This window comes from Salmo salar, chromosome ssa25, assembly GCF_905237065.1.
Source record: "Salmo salar chromosome ssa25, Ssal_v3.1, whole genome shotgun sequence".
In the NCBI taxonomy this organism is placed as follows: domain Eukaryota; kingdom Metazoa; phylum Chordata; class Actinopteri; order Salmoniformes; family Salmonidae; genus Salmo; species Salmo salar.
In genome coordinates, this window is record NC_059466.1 from 33,228,714 (window position 1) to 33,244,424 (window position 15,711).

The following is a 15,711-nucleotide window of genomic DNA, read 5'->3' on the forward strand; positions in this document are numbered from 1 at the left end:
CCGAAATACATAGTCATTGATAGCAAGCTGAAGGAGTTGTTCAATGTCTGCCATGAGCCAGGATGTCAAGCAGGTGTCATAAATCAAAATAAATGGTTTTACCATCACCATGGAGACAGTGTGTTGTGGGCCACAGGAGGAAGTCCCAGACCAGAGTGGGAAAGTTGTTTGCAGGGAATCTGTTGGTGCCATTAGTGGTCTTCCTTACTGGCAGCTCCCACTCCATATTTGTAGAATCATGTCACCTCCTCAGCCTGGGGTCCATGTCACTGCGACAGTTTACAAACCAACAGCGCATCTACATTGTGCCAGAGGTTAACCACATGTGGACCCAGCACACGGAGGCCATTCTGTCTACAATTGGTGACAGTCCACTGATTGTATCTGGAGACGCACGTGTGAATAGCCAGGCCATTGTGCTTCCATTGGCTCCAACACCATCCTGGACACTGCTGAAGAACATCTACTGGTTGGAGAGGGAGGGATTAGAGAGAGGCCTGCAACACATTGAAGTAAGCTATAGCCTAACCTATATTTTGTAGCTAGCCTAAGGGTTGTAAGTGTGTATTTGGTGGATGTATGAAGAGGATGTAGGAACCTTCAGGATAATAAAAAAACCATTATTACTAACAGGCCCATGGGTACAGTATTGAAACCCTGGCCACTGACAGGCATCCAAGTGTGAGGGTGCACTTAAGGGACTCACATGCTGACACCTGGCCATTGGGAAACCAGAGGTACTGTCATATATTTTATAGTAAAATCAGAACCTTGATTTGTGTAACATATCTGGCTCTAGGACCATCCCAGTGGACTCTCCTGAGTGCCCAGAGAGAGAGAGAGTAGCAGTCACTTTGGGGGAGCGGGCTGGTGTTCCAAAAATGGAGGTGCAGGCCATTAAACAACGAATTCAAAGATACACATATCCATAAAGGGAATCGGAGTGGATTTCTTTTACCTGTTTCAACGTGTGTGCTAACTTGTCCCTGACCTGCTGTCTCGACCTATGAATGCTCAGCTATGAAAAGCCAATTGAGATTTGTTCCTGAGGTGTTGAACCCTCTATAACCACTGTGGTTATTATTTTGACACAAAAAGGGCTTTGTAAAATACATTTGATTGATTGTTTGCTGTGCTGCATATTCACTGAGTGATGTGACATTGTTGTAGTATCTAATATTTTGGTGTGTATTTAATCTGCAACTCCTCAAAGTGGCTATCAGTAGTAGATAGTGTCCTCACTGTTCTGCTTTTGGTAAAAAGTTGCAGGGATGGGGCTGAAGAAATGTAACCACTCAAATTCAAGGAGCTATTGATGCAAGGACTGGCAATCCATGATATCAAATTGATAGTTTTAACCATGATTTGAGGCAGTATTGTGTTTTACAAACAGTAAAATAAGCTTATATTTGGGGTTCTGATCGGGTACGACAGTTGAACTAAGCTCATGAGGCATTTATAAGTTTGATTCAAGAATCAATGGTTATTTATCATTAATTTATAAGTGCAAAAAAAATTTTGATGTTGCAGCTGCTGCTGATTGTCTCTAAGGTATGCTACTATTGACCTTGTGCTTGAGGCAAAGACATGCAATCACAAGCCTTTCATGTGAATCCTTTCATTTCATTGGAACTTGTAAAAACACCTTAACCCTGTAATTTACTATGTATTTTTGTAATCCTGTTTCAACTACCATGTAGCCAGGTCGCTTTGAATAAGTGAGCCTGCTAAATGGCATATATTATTAAAAGTGAATTTTGATTCTGCCAACTAGTAGTTACCATTCCAAAAGATGGAAGCCAAAGCTAGTTGAAGTCACTACTCTAGCAACAGGGACACGGGGTTAGTACGCGTTGAAAGAAGTTTACAAAGCAAGTTGCTGGTTATGCTTGAACCTGTTACAAGCTAACTCATATTTTTACATAAGGCGCAGGCATATGTCTTAAATTACAGCAGGTTAGATTTACTAAATGAACTGGTTTTATGCAAACTCAAACCCTACGTAAATGCCACTTGATTCTGGGTATGCTGCCTTAAGAGACGACACACGCAGGGATGACACGCCGTATACCTCGTCCAATTCTCCCTTGTGCCCGTAGGGTGAACTGGCAATAAGACGCCAGCCTGTATGCTATGCAAACAAAATACTAAGAAAAGTTAGGCTGACACCAAAACTAAAGCAATGTATTCATAATGAGCACATCTCATTATTGGTTAGAATGAGATTACATAAATCATGATGCTGTCTGAGATTGTCTGTCTGAGGAACTCTGAGGAACTCTGGTCCTCTTATCAAAAGGGGAATGCGGTACCGTCGCACTTGTGATAAACATTAGTTACCATTTTATGTAGAGAACCTACCCACTGTTAGCTTTCAACAATTTATAGTCAACATATGTCCTCAATTATTTAACTGGCATAACAGCTGCTGACAGGTCAAGTAACCTCTTTTGCCAGGAATTTGTCCTGTGTTGCCACAATCTCTACAACACACACGTATACTCCCTAGCCTTTATCTGGTAGCAACCTCACTCATACCAGATTGTCACCGCTACGCCGACTCTCTAGCTGAGGCGTTTCAGGCTGCATAACTCTGAGCTGGGGCAACGATAGGCCCACATCAACGGCTTTAGTAGGTTTATTGGCTCCCTAACGTCATTTCATCCTGTTATAAACTTATTCTCAGACTGAGCTACTCTTATTAAATTGTGCCGTTTTTCGGAGTTCCAAAAATGTCTGCCAGTGATGCAACACTGCCAATATGGCGATTTAGTTAACTGGCGTTCTAAATCCTAGTGTTGATGTCCCCTTTAATGCCACAATTGTTAAAGTAAAAACCCATTAGGTTTAAGGACACCAATTTGTGATTTAGAGCATAAACAGCATGTACAGAGAAGAGCAGGACATTCCTCCAGTGTCCTTCACGCGCTAACTTTGAGCTGGCTGTTGGGTGGGAGGGGTTTGCCCAAGTGGATTGCAACAGACCGCCAAACTCATTGGCTGTGAGCTTCTGCTGGACATCCTCTGAGCTGGAAGCCCCACCCACCATCAAAGCTGTCTGAGGGGGTGAAGGTACGCTGCATTTACACCAGAAGCCCTTGCATCCGTGTACACCATGCCTCCAGCATGCTTTCTAGAGTCTGAGAGGATGTGGGGTGGAGCCCAGAAGTTCTGAGGAGCCAGAACCTGGAAACCACAGTAGTGCAGGATGCTGTTCTACAGGGAGGTAATTAAGTTATTCAATAATGCTCAAGTAGATAAAACATAAACTGATATAGCCAACTGAAGTAATTCACCAATTAGCAATGGCCAACCTGGAAGTCAAATACTTATAATAAAAGCAGACAGCCAGTCAGGATAACAGATGAACGCAGAAGCTCGTTGCAGTATAGCAGGCTACATGCTGGTAGTGTCAGCTAAGCCTAACATACCTGCAGTGGCCACAGGGTGACATTCATGTCTCCATTGATACCATTGGCACTGAACATAGACCCTGGGATCCAGTGGTGAAGGACAACATGGCTTTTCCTGTAGGGAAACGAGGTGAGACATTGAGGGACCACAGAATGGGAACCATGAAGGAGCATGGCAAAACCAACCATTTGAGGTTTATTCAAGGCCCATTGCTGTACATGTCTCCTGTGTCATATTGTATAAAAGCTGGTGAAAGTGTGATCAGAGTCATTTCCTGTTCATTGCTGTTTGACAATTCCATCTACACACAGCCTTCTAAATCAGCAGGCTTTGCATGGGTGGAGTAGCTTCTTGCCAGTGACATCACATCAGGCGGTAAACTAGTTAGACTACTAAGTTCCTCCAACACTGTCCGAGCAAAATTCTTCCTTGAGAAAGTTGCTAAAAAGCATTTGGTTTCTTTACCATTTTTTTTGTTGTTGTTGTTTTTAAATGAAACACTAGTGAGTTAATTGTTAACTTCTTTGGGATAGGTGGCAGTATTTTCACGGCCGGAAAAAAACATACCCGATTTAATCTGGTTACTACTCCTGCCCAGAAACTAGAATATGCATATAATTAGCAGATTTGGATAGAAAACACTCTAAAGTTTCGAAAACAGTTTGAAGGGTGTCTGTGAGTATAACAGAACTCATATGGTAGGCCAAAACCTGAGAAGATTCCATACAGGAAGTGCCCTGTCTGACAATTTGTTGTCCTTCTGTTGCATCTCTATCGAAAATACAGCATCTGTGCTGTAACGTGACATTTTATAAGGCTACCATTGGCTCTCAGAAGGCGCCAGAAAGTGGAATGGGGTGTCTGCTGTCTCTGGGCGAAGAACAGCAGGAGAATTTGTAAGTGGTCAGACTGGGGACAGTGACACTGGAGATGCGCGGTGACGAGACTACTCAATTTTTTTCTTTCAGCCTTTGAATGAATACAACATTGCCCGGTTGGAAAATTATTGCTATTTTACGAGAAAAATAGCATAAAAATTGATTTTAAACAGCGTTTGACATGCTTCTAAGTACGGTAATGGAATATTTTGCATTTTTTTGTCACGAAATGTGCTCGCGCGTCACCCTTCGGGATAGTGACCTGAACGCACGAACAAAACGGAGCTATTTGAATATAACTATGGATTATTTGGAACCAAAACAACATTTGTTGTTGAAGTAGAAGTCCTGGGAGTGCATTCTGATGAAGAACAGCAAAGGTAATTCAATTTTTCTAATAGTAATTCTGAGTTTAGGTTGTCCCAAACTTGGTGGGTGTCAAAATAGCTAGCCGTGATGGCCGAGCTATGTACACAGAATATTGCAAAATGTGCTTTCGCCGAAAAGCTATTTTAAAATCTGACACTGTGATTGCATAAAGGAGTTCTGTATCTATAATTCTTACAATAATTATTATGTATTTTGTGAACATTTACATTTAACATGAGTAATTTAGTAAATTCACCGGAAGATTTCGGTGGGTATGCTAGTTCTGAACATCACATGCTAATGTAAAAAGCTGGTTTTTGATATAAATATGAACTTAATTGAACAAAACATGCATGTATTGTATAACATAATGTCCTAGGAGTGTCATCTGATGAAGATCATCAAGGTTAGTGCTGCATTTAGCTGTGGTTTGGGTTTATGTGACATATATGCTTGCTTGGAAAATGGCTGTGTGATTATTTGTGTCTATGTATTCTCCTAACATAATCTAATGTTTTGCTTTCGCTGTAAAGCCTTTTTGAAACTGGACAATATGGTTAGATCAACGAGAGTCTTATCTTTAAAATGGTGTAAAATAGTTGATGTTTGAGAAAATTGAATTGTCGTATTTTAGTTGGTTTTGTATTTCGCGCCGTGCAATGCCATTGGCTGTTGGCTAGGGGTTCCACAGGCGCTAGCGGAACGTCTGTCCTCAACAGGTTAACAAGAAATAACAACCTGCATTGGGATTTTAAGGGATTGCATCCCTTACCTTGAAAACACCATGGCCGTACCTCTTGTGAGGTGTAGGCAAATCCTAGTGTGAGCATCCGGTCCATCCAGCCCTTCATGATGGCAGGAACAGTGAACCAGTACATGGGGAACTGAGATATGGGAGACACTAGTCAACCAGTACCTTGAATGGGTGCATTTCAACCACCATCAAAAAAGTAAAGAGCTGAAGGGTCTACACTTAAAATAAGTTCTAGGCTCAAGCTGATGAAGCCAATTTTCCTAAGACACTAGACAATACGACAGCAGATCACCTGGAATATGACAACCTCCGCTTCAGAGAGTTTGCGGTGTTCCTCAGTGATATCAGCAGAGAGTCGGCCCTCCTTCCATGCCAGCATGGTCTCCTCTCCATACTGAAAGTGCTCAGCATCCTTCACCTCCCCTGGTAAAGCATAACCGAAGTGAGAATAAAAAGCACTTGCCCACAGAAAAGAGTTATGCTCTTAAGCATTTAACAGGCACTCAAGCTTACACAGATCATTCACTACCGCAATTAAGCAACACATGGTTCAGTCCATTACCAGTGATGTCTTCAGCAGTAGCAGCGGCTTTAAACTTCATGGCATAGAGGTCAGACACCTCCACCTTACAGCCCTGAGTAGTCAGAACTGTCTCAGCCATGTCTTTGGCTGCAGCGTTAAACGACCCAGTACTCTGGTGGGCGTACACGATCAGAACCTTCTTATCAGCCGCAACAGAAGATAAAAAAAAAACACACAAAAACATTTAGGACTGTTACACATTACTAACCCATTTTGTATAGTGTTGCCTTAAGGATAAAGGTGGCTTGGAGAGGAAAGTGACTGTGACTGAAAAATGGCTGACTGCTGCTTTTGTAATGCTCTTTGGACCAAACATACCGTCTCACACAGCTGAGAGCCTATATCCCTGGGTTTGCCTGTGTACGTGTGTGTGTGTGTGTGTGTGTGTGTGTGTGTGTGTGTGTGTGTGTGTGTGTGTGTGTGTGTGTGTGTGTGTGTGTGTGTGTGTGTGTGTGTGTGTGTGTGTGTGCATGCATCTGTATGTGAGCTTACAGTACTTGCATGCTGGCATCAGCGCGAGATGGCGCCGACAGAGGGCTGCCTCGCTTCTAGTCCTCAGCCTTCGGAGGCTCGCACACCACCCACCGCTTCCAAGTATATTTCTCGCTCACGTCCAGTCTCTAGATAACAAGGTAGATGAAATTAGGGCAAGGGTTGCTTTCCAGAGGGACTTCAGGGATTGTAACATACTCTGTTTCACGGAAACATGGCTCTCTCGGGATATGCTGTCAGAGTCGGTACAGCCACCTGGATTCTTTGTGCTTTGCGCCGACAGGAATAAACCTCTCTCCGGGAAGAAGAAGGCGGAGGTGTATGTTTCATGATTAATGTCTCATGGTGTAATTGTAACAACATACAGGAACTCAAGTCCTTTTGTTCACCTGACCGAGAATTCCTCACAATCAAATGCCGACCGTATTATCTCCTAAGGGAATTCTCCTCGGTTATTGTCACAGCCGTGTATATCGCCCCTGAAGCCGATACCACGACAGCCCTCAAGGAACTTCACTGCACTTTATGCAAACTTGAAACCCTATATCCTGAGGCTACATTTATTGTAGCTGGGGATTTTAACGAAGCAAATTTGAGAACAAGGCAACCTAAATTCAATCAGCATATTGACTGTAGCACCCGTGCTGGTAAAACACTAGATCACTGCTACTCTAACTTTCGCGATGCATACAAGGCCCTCCCCCGCCCTCCTTTCGGCAAATCTAACCACGACTCCATTGTGCTCCTCCCTTCTTATAGGCAGAAACTCAAACAGGATGTACCCGTGCTAAGGGCTATTCAACGCTGGTCTGACCAATCGGAATCCACGTTTTCAAGATTGTTTTGATCACGCGGACTGGGACATTTAACCATGGAAAGGTGACTGGGAATATGGCCGAATACAAACAGTGTAGTTATTCCCTCCGCAAGTCAATCAAACAAGCGAAATGTCAGTATAGAGACAAAGTGGAGTCGCAATTCAACGGCTCAGACACGAGACGTATGTGGCAGGGTCTGCAGACAATCACGGACTACAAAAGGAAAGCCAGCCACGTCACGGACACTGATGTCTTGCTTCCAGACAAACTAAACACCTTCTTTGCCTGCTTTGAGGACAATACAGTGCCACCGATGTGGACCGCTACCAAGGACTGTGGGCTCTCCTTCTCCGTGGCCGACGTGAGTAAGACATTTAAACGTGTTAACCCTCGCAAGGCTGCCGGCCCAGACAGCATCCCTAGCCGCATCCTTAGAGCATGCGCAGACCAGCTGGCTGGTGTTTTTACGGACATATTCCATCTCTCCCTATCACAGTCTGCTTTCCCAACATGCTTCAATATGGCCACCATTGTTCCTGTACCTAAGAAGGCAAAGGTAACTGAACTAAATGACTATCGCCCCGTAGCATTCACTTCTGTCATCATGAAGACCTTTGAGAGACTAGTCAAGGATCATATCACCTCCACCTTACCTGTCACCCTAGACCCACTTCAATTTGCTTACCGCCCCCAATAGGTCCACAGACGATGCAATCGCCTTCCCATCTGGACAAGAGGAATACCTATGTAAGAATGCTGTTAATTGACTATAGCTCAGCATTCAACACCATAATACCCTCCAAGCTCATCATTAAGCTTGAGGCCCGGGTCTCAACCCCGCCCTGTGCATTTGGGTCCTGGAATTCCTCACGGGTTGCCCGCAGGTTGTGAAGGATGGAAACATCTCCACTTCGCAGATCCTCAACACTGGGGCCCCACAAGGGTGCGTGCTCAGCCCCTTTCTGTACTCCCTGTTCACCCATGACTGCGTGGCCATGCACGCCTCCAACTCAATCATCAAGTTTGCAGACGACACAACAGTAGTGGGCTTGATTACCAACAATGATGAGACAGCCTACAGGGAGGAGGTGAGGGCCATCGGAGTGTGGTGTCAAGAAAACAACCTCTCACTCAACGTCAACAAAACAAAGGAGATGATCGTGGACTTAAGGAAACAGCAGAGGGAGCACCCCCTATCCACATCAACGGGACAGCAGTGGAGAAGGTGGACATTTTTAAGTTCCTCTGTGTACACATCACGGACAAACTGAAATGGTCCACCCACACAGAGACTGTGGTGAAGAAGGCGCAACAGTGCCTCTTCAACCTCAGGAGGCTGAAGAAATTTGGCTTGTCACCTAAAACCCTCACAAACTTTTACAGATGCACAATTGAGAGCATCCTGTCGGGCTGTATCACCGCCTGGTACGGCAACTGCACCGCCCACAACCGCAAACCTGTCCAGAGGGTGGTGCGGTCTGCACAACGCATCACCGGGGGTAAACTACCTGCCATCCAGGACACCTACAGCACACAATGTCACAGGAAGGCCAAAAAGATCATCAAGGACATTAACCACCCGAGCCACTGCCTGTTCACCCCTCTACCATACAGAAGGTGAGGTCAGTACAGGTGCATCAAAGCTGTACAGGTGCATCACTAACACAGAGAGGCTGCTGCCTACATACAGACTTGAAATCGTTGGCCACTTTAATAAATGGATCACTTGTCACTTTAACCTCTTATAGTAATGCCACTTTAATGTTTACATATCTTGCGTCACTCATGTCAAATGTATATACTGTATTTTATACCATCTATTGCATCTTGCCTATACCGCTCTGTCATTGCGCATCCATATATGTATATATTCTTCTTCCATTCCTTTACTTAGATGTGTGTATTAGGTCGTTATGGAATTGTTAGATTACACGTTAGATATTGCTGCACTGTCGGAACTAGAAGCACAAGCATTTCGCTACACTCGCAATAACATCTGCTAACCATGTGTATTTGACCAATAACATTTGATTTGATTTTCATGTAATTACTGTGCATTCACTCACTGCTGCAAGTATTTAATCTAATCTAGGTAAATTGGTCCACAAGTGTATTTGTTTCATTTTGTCTTAATCTTGTATTTTTGCAGATGGTGCGCCTGGTCTGTGAATTTCTCAGATGGCATTTTTGTGTCTCTGTTGGTGTTTAAACATGGAGCACTCTCACGCCCTGACCAGAGCTCTGGTCTAGGACATAGCTGGTAGCTAGCGCTACTTCAGAGCTAACTAGCTACTTCGAGCTAGCTAATCATGTAATTCACCACCTGTGCTGTTGGGGGCAGTAACACATCCTCTCTAGCACCATTCAACATCCTGTCTCAGCTCGTATGTCTCACAACGTCTGTACCCTGAGAAGGTATCTGCTGGAGCCAGACATTGGTATTTTTGGCTACTAGCTTTATACATGTACATTAGCCAGGCGTCTTTTGGAACATGTGACACAAAAAATGTATAAATTTCATTCAGACAATGTAATAGGAAAATATTACTTTTGAATAATAGCAGTGCAGCATAGAGAGGCTAGTCATTTGATGTTATTGCTTTGCACTGCATTTATTTAATCTCATCCAGTAATAAAATACCAGAACCGGCAGCAGTGTGTCCCATGTCCATTCAATCTACATGCACCACAACACAAGCAGACCTGAAGCCAGAACGCAGTAACCAGCGCATTCACACATGGGCCCAGACCGGCTACCCTCACAATAAATGTTCCATTAATGACTATAGTATCTTAATTACATGTGATTGTGTTCATCTGTCTGGGGAGAAATCGCCTGAACTTAAATTGGATATACATCAAAATAAAGGTAGAACGTAATGTTAAGGTACACAAACTATTAAGAACAATTTACATAACAGATCATTGCTTTGGAATAGTGTCAAGGCCCAGTAGGTACACTGAAACTATTTAGAAATGACCGGCGAATTACTTAGTGTTGAAATAACTGGCTAACGATCGGAAAGTAACAGGAAAACGAGACAGAAACTAACTACCTAGTTACAAGCAAAAACACAGGTATTTTTTCCTAATTCTGAATTGTTCTCAGACAATGTAATCGGAAAGCGGGGCCTGGCAAGAGAGTACCCACTTCCTCCCATTGTGTGGAGAATAGCCTTCCTAGCATTCAGTGTGAGAATAGCAGAGCAGGATGGGTATAGGACTGTAGACTTGGGATCTCCCTCTAGAGACAAAAACATACCCTGGCCCAAACCCAACTAGTTCTGACAATCATGGCTACGCTCATACGAAAACCTCTGGTCATATTACAGCGCAAAATCTAGATGTTCATCTTTGTGTTCTGGAACAGCGGTCCCAGGTGAACCCCAATCGCTCTGACCACATTCCCACTTTGTGGCAAGGAGTGTGCCACCAAAACAAGGGCACTCCCACAAGGGAGTCATAGGGGCGGCAGCGTAGCCTAGTGGTTAGCGCGTTGGACTAGTAACCGAAAGGTTGCAAGATCAAATCCGAGCTGACAAGGTACAAATCTGTCGTTCGGCACCTGAACAAGGCAGTTATCCCACTGTTCCTAGGCCGTCATTGAAAGTAAGAATTTGTTCTTAACTGACTTGCCTAGTTAAAGGCCTCTTCCACATCAAGCGTATTTGCAGTCACTGAACAGTTACTACTGCAAAAATCCTAAAATATCAGAAGCAGCGTATTCATAGCACAAGTCAATAACTTGATCATGTAAGCAAGTCACTCTGCGTCCTTGCCTGTGGAAAGCCTTCACCTACACAGACATGCATCGAGTGCTTGGAGTGGCAGGGCACAGACCACTTGTTGACCTAAACCAAATCTGGGAGCTAGACAAGGGTCTGAGACCTCTAGCCAGCCCTTCAGTGAGACAGCATGCAGGTCATAGCAGCTAATGTAGTGAGCATAGAAGAGTAGTGATCAACATCAAATACCAGAATTTGTTAAAAGCTGTTTTACTGCAGAGGAGTTTAATCAGTTCACCAATAAAGAAACCTTGGTTAAAACATTTAATACCACACTTGTTATTCAAGTGAACACCATTCAGTTTAAGGAAACCCATCTTTATTTTGCATTTAGCACATAAGCAGCATGTGTAGAGGAGACAGTCCTCCAGTATCCTTCACACCCCAGCTTTGATCTGGCTGTTGGGTCGGAGGGGCTTGCCCAGGTGGATTCCAACAGACAGGCCAAACTCATTGGCTGCGAGCTTCTGCTGTACATCCTCTTTGAGCTGGAAGCCCCGCCCACCATCAAAGCTGTCCGAAGGGGTGAAGGTAAGTGGCATTTCTCCCAGAAGCCCTTGCAGCCGTGTGCGCCATGCCTCCAGCATGCTTTCTCGAGCCTCAGAGGTGATGTGGGGTGGAGCCCAGAAGATCTGAGGAGCCAGAACCTGGAAGCCACAGTAGTGCAGGATGCCATTCTATAGGGAGAGAAGCTAGTTTCATAAACATGCTCAAATATATATATCAAAACGTGTGATCCAAATGACACAATCCTCCCATCAAGATGATAACTAGCCAATCGGGAAGTCAAATACTTATAATAAAAGCAGGCAGCCAGCCAGTCAGGATAACAGATGAACGCAGAAGCTCGTTGCAGTATAGCAGGCTACATGCTGGTAGTGTCAGCTAAGCCTAACATACCTGCAGTGGCCACAGGGTGACATTCATGTCTCCATTGATACCATTGGCACTGAACATAGACTCGTGGGATCCAGTGGTGAAGGACAGCATGGCTTTCTTGTCCTGGAGGAAGAGGCAAAACCAGGTGAGGCGAGATTGATATGGATGGACCATGTTTACAAAGAAGTCATGTCCCCAAAATGAAATAAGTGTAACTTGCTGACTAATTACAATCTACACAGGACCTTCTAAAGCAGCAGGTGGAGAGAATTTGCCAGTTGACACCAGGCAGTAAACTAGTTAGTGGCAACACTTGGCACTAATTCAGATTACATTCCCCAGTCCCAGACAATCAAAGCAAAATTGCTAAAAGACCATTATTTTATTGTAATACTGTTGAGGTACTTAGACCAAATAATTTACAGTTTAACAGCTGCATTGGGCTTTCAGTGATTATGGGATTGCATCCCTTACCTTGAAGATGCCCTGGCTGTACCTCTTTTCTGAGGTGTAGGCAAATCCTAGTGTGAGCACCCGGTCCATCCAGCCCTTCATGATGGCAGGAACAGTGAACCAGTACATGGGGAACTGAGATATGGGAGACACTAGTCAACCAGTACCTTGAATGGGTGCATTTCAACCACCATCAAAAAGTAAAGAGCTGAAGGGTCTGCACTTAAAATAAGTTCTAGGCTCAAGCTGATGAAGCCAATTTTCCTAAGACACTAGACAATACGACAGCAGATCACCTGGAATATGACAACCTCCGCTTCAGAGAGTTTGCGGTGTTCCTCAGTGATATCAGCAGAGAGTCGGCCCTCCTTCCATGCCAGCATGGTCTCCTCTCCATACTGAAAGTGCTCAGCATCCTTCACCTCCCCTGGTAAAGCATAACCGAAGTGAGAATAAAAAGCACTTGCCCACAGAAAAAGAGTTATGCTCCTAAGCATTTAACAGGCACTCAAGCTTACACAGATCATTCACTACCGCAATTAAGCAACACATGGTTCAGTCCATTACCAGTGATGTCTTCAGCAGTAGCAGAGGCTTTAAACTTCATGGCATAGAGGTCAGACACCTCCACCTTACAGCCCTGAGTAGTCAGAACTGTCTCAGCCATGTCTTTGGCTGCAGCGTTAAACGACCCAGTACTCTGGTGGGCGTACACGATCAGAACCTTCTTATCAGCTGCAACAGAAGATTTTAAAAAAATCAGATGAAAATGGCACACACAAAAACATTTAGGACTGTTGCATATCACTTACCCATTTTGTATAGTGTTGCACTAAGGATAAAGGTGGCTTGGAGAGGAAAGTGACTGTGACTGAAAAATGGCTGAGACTGCTGCTTTTGTAATGCTCTTTGGACCAAACAAACCCTCTCACACAGCTGCCTGTCAATCAGCAATCAAGCTAGTCATCTGTCAATTAATCAATCAATCTGTCATTTCTCTCTCCCTCTCCCCCTGAGAAGCTCAATTGGGTTTGTGCGACTTTTAGCTGATTCCGCCAGACATTTTATAGATAAAAGATATGTAGCACATTGTTTTGAAATCTGTCCATGCTTTTCTCCTATGAGAGAAAACAACAGCTGATTCAAAGGGGGTGTGGTGGATTTCAAAACCCTTCCATAATAGGGAGCATAGTGGATACACTACAGCTTCCTCGGCAGAAGGGGGCTATCGAGGAGAGGAGGGCACTCTTCCGTTCGCCTACTACCAAATTGACACACTCTTCGACCACATCGGTTTCCAGGTCTCGGTGAGAGGAGGACGGACATGTCTAGGAGAGGACAGACTTTTTTTCTAATTGAGAATATCCCCCCTTATCACAGTTTTGGACAGTGTTCCTTATTGCCTGTGAAGCATACTAACCTCTCTGGGCTAGGCGGGACGAATTCGTCCCACCTACGTAACAGCCACTTGAAGCCTGTGGCGCGATTTTCAAAACCTTAAAAATCCTATTACTTCAATTTCTCAAACATATGACTATTTTACAGCTATTTAAAGACAAGACTCTCGTTAATCTAACCACACTGTCCGATTTCAAAAAGGCTTTACAACGAAAGCAAAACATTAGATTATGTCAGCAGAGTACCAAGCCAGAAATAATCAGACACCCATTTTTCAAGCCAGCATATAATGTCACCAAAACCCAGAAGACAGCTAAATGCAGCACTCACCTTTGATCTTCATCAGATGACAACCCTAGGACATTATGTTATACAATACATGCATGTTTTGTTCAATCAAGTTCATATTTATATCAAAAACCAGCTTTTTACATTAGCATGTGACGTTCAGAACTAGCATACCCCCAAAACTTCGGGGAATTCGCTAACATTTTACTAAATTACTCACGATAAACGTTCACAAAAAGCATAACAATTATTTTAAGAATTATAGATACAGACCTCCTCTATGCACTCGATATGTCCGATTTTAAAATAGCTTTTTGGTGAAAGCACATTTTGCAATATTCTAAGTACATAGCCCAGGCATCACGGGCTCGCTATTTAGACACCCGGCAAGTTTAGCACTCACCATAATCATATTTACTATTATAAAAGTTTGATTACCTTTTGTTGTCTTCGTCAGAATGCACTCCCAGGTCTGCTACTTCAATAACAAATGTTGGTTTGGTCCAAAATAATCCATCGTTATATCCGAATAGCGGCGTTTTGTTCGTGCGTTCCAGACACTATCCGAAATGGTAAAGAAGTGTCGCGCGCATGGCGCAATTCGTGACAAATTTCTAAATATTCCATTACCGTACTTCGAAGCATGTCAACCGCTGTTTAAAATCTATTTTTACGCCATTTTTCTCGTAGAAAAGCGATAATATTCCGACAGGGAATCTCCTTTTCGGCAAACAGAGGAAAAAATCACAAAGGCGGGGGCGGTCGGGTCACGTGCATAAGCCCAGAGTCCCTTGATCGGCCACTTGAGAAAGGCGATAATGTGTTTCAGCCTGTACCTTGAATGACGACATTCTGTTTTGTCCCGGGCTCTGAGCGCCTATGGACGACGTGGGAAGTGTCACGTTAGAGCAGAGATCCTTAGTAAAAGATAGAGATGGAAAAGAAGTTCAAGAAATGATCAGACAGGCCACTTCCTGTAAAGGAATCTCTCAGGTTTTGACCTGCCATTTGAGTTCTGTTATACTCACAGACACCATTCAAACAGTTTTAGAAACTTTAGGGTGTTTTCTATCCATATGTAATAAGTATATGCATATTCTAGTTACTGGGTAGGAGTGGTAACCAGATTAAATCGGGTATGTTTTTTATCCAGCCGTGTCAATACTGCCTCCTAGCCCTAACAAGCATTGTTGTAGCTATTCTGGACAATATTTGTATCCTATGGTGCAGACAATGTGGGACGACTGACCAAACTATATCCCTGGGTTTGCCTGTGTATGTGTGCATGTGCGTGCATCTGTGCGTGTGCGTGCATCTGTGTGTGAGCTTACAGTTTTTTCATGCTGGCATCAGAGTTGTGTGTGTGTGTGTGTGTGTGTGTGTGTGTGTGTGTGTGTGTGTGTGTGTGTGTGTGTGTGTGTGTGTGTGTGTGTGTGTGTGTGTGTGTGTGTGTGTGTGTGTGTGTGTGTGTGTGTGTGTGTGTGTGTGTGTGTGTGTGTGTGTGTCTGTGTGTGTGTGTGCTATAGGTGCAGATGGGTTTCTAAAGGGATGGTATATTTTTGATAACATCCGAAGCTTACCAGTAAACTATCAGAATTTT

At 43.9% G+C, this 15,711-nt stretch overlaps 1 protein-coding gene and 1 pseudogene across 1 annotated transcript; both read right to left on the bottom strand.

Annotated features, from left to right (window-relative positions):
- Window positions 1–2,921: 2,921 nt before the first annotated feature.
- On the bottom strand, window positions 2,922–6,182 carry LOC106586559 (ribosyldihydronicotinamide dehydrogenase [quinone]-like; annotated as a pseudogene).
- Window positions 6,183–11,395: 5,213 nt separating this feature from the next.
- Window positions 11,396–13,346, bottom strand: LOC106586568 (NAD(P)H dehydrogenase [quinone] 1). The gene is made up of 6 exons (XM_014173999.2): window positions 13,238–13,346; window positions 12,993–13,160; window positions 12,722–12,852; window positions 12,447–12,560; window positions 11,994–12,095; window positions 11,396–11,770 (listed from the first exon to the last, which is right to left on the bottom strand). Exons 1-6 carry the CDS (start codon window positions 13,239–13,241, stop codon window positions 11,471–11,473), a joined length of 819 nt encoding a protein of 272 aa, XP_014029474.1. The 5' UTR covers window positions 13,242–13,346; the 3' UTR covers window positions 11,396–11,470.
- Window positions 13,347–15,711: the final 2,365 nt, after the last annotated feature.

Coding starts and splice junctions, on each gene's coding strand:
- LOC106586568 (XM_014173999.2), bottom strand. Junction 12,853..12,992: donor TACTGCTGAAGACATCACTG/GTAATGGACTGA, acceptor ATGCTTTACCAG/GGGAGGTGAAGGATGCTGAG. Junction 12,561..12,721: donor CGGAGGTTGTCATATTCCAG/GTGATCTGCTGT, acceptor CCCATATCTCAG/TTCCCCATGTACTGGTTCAC.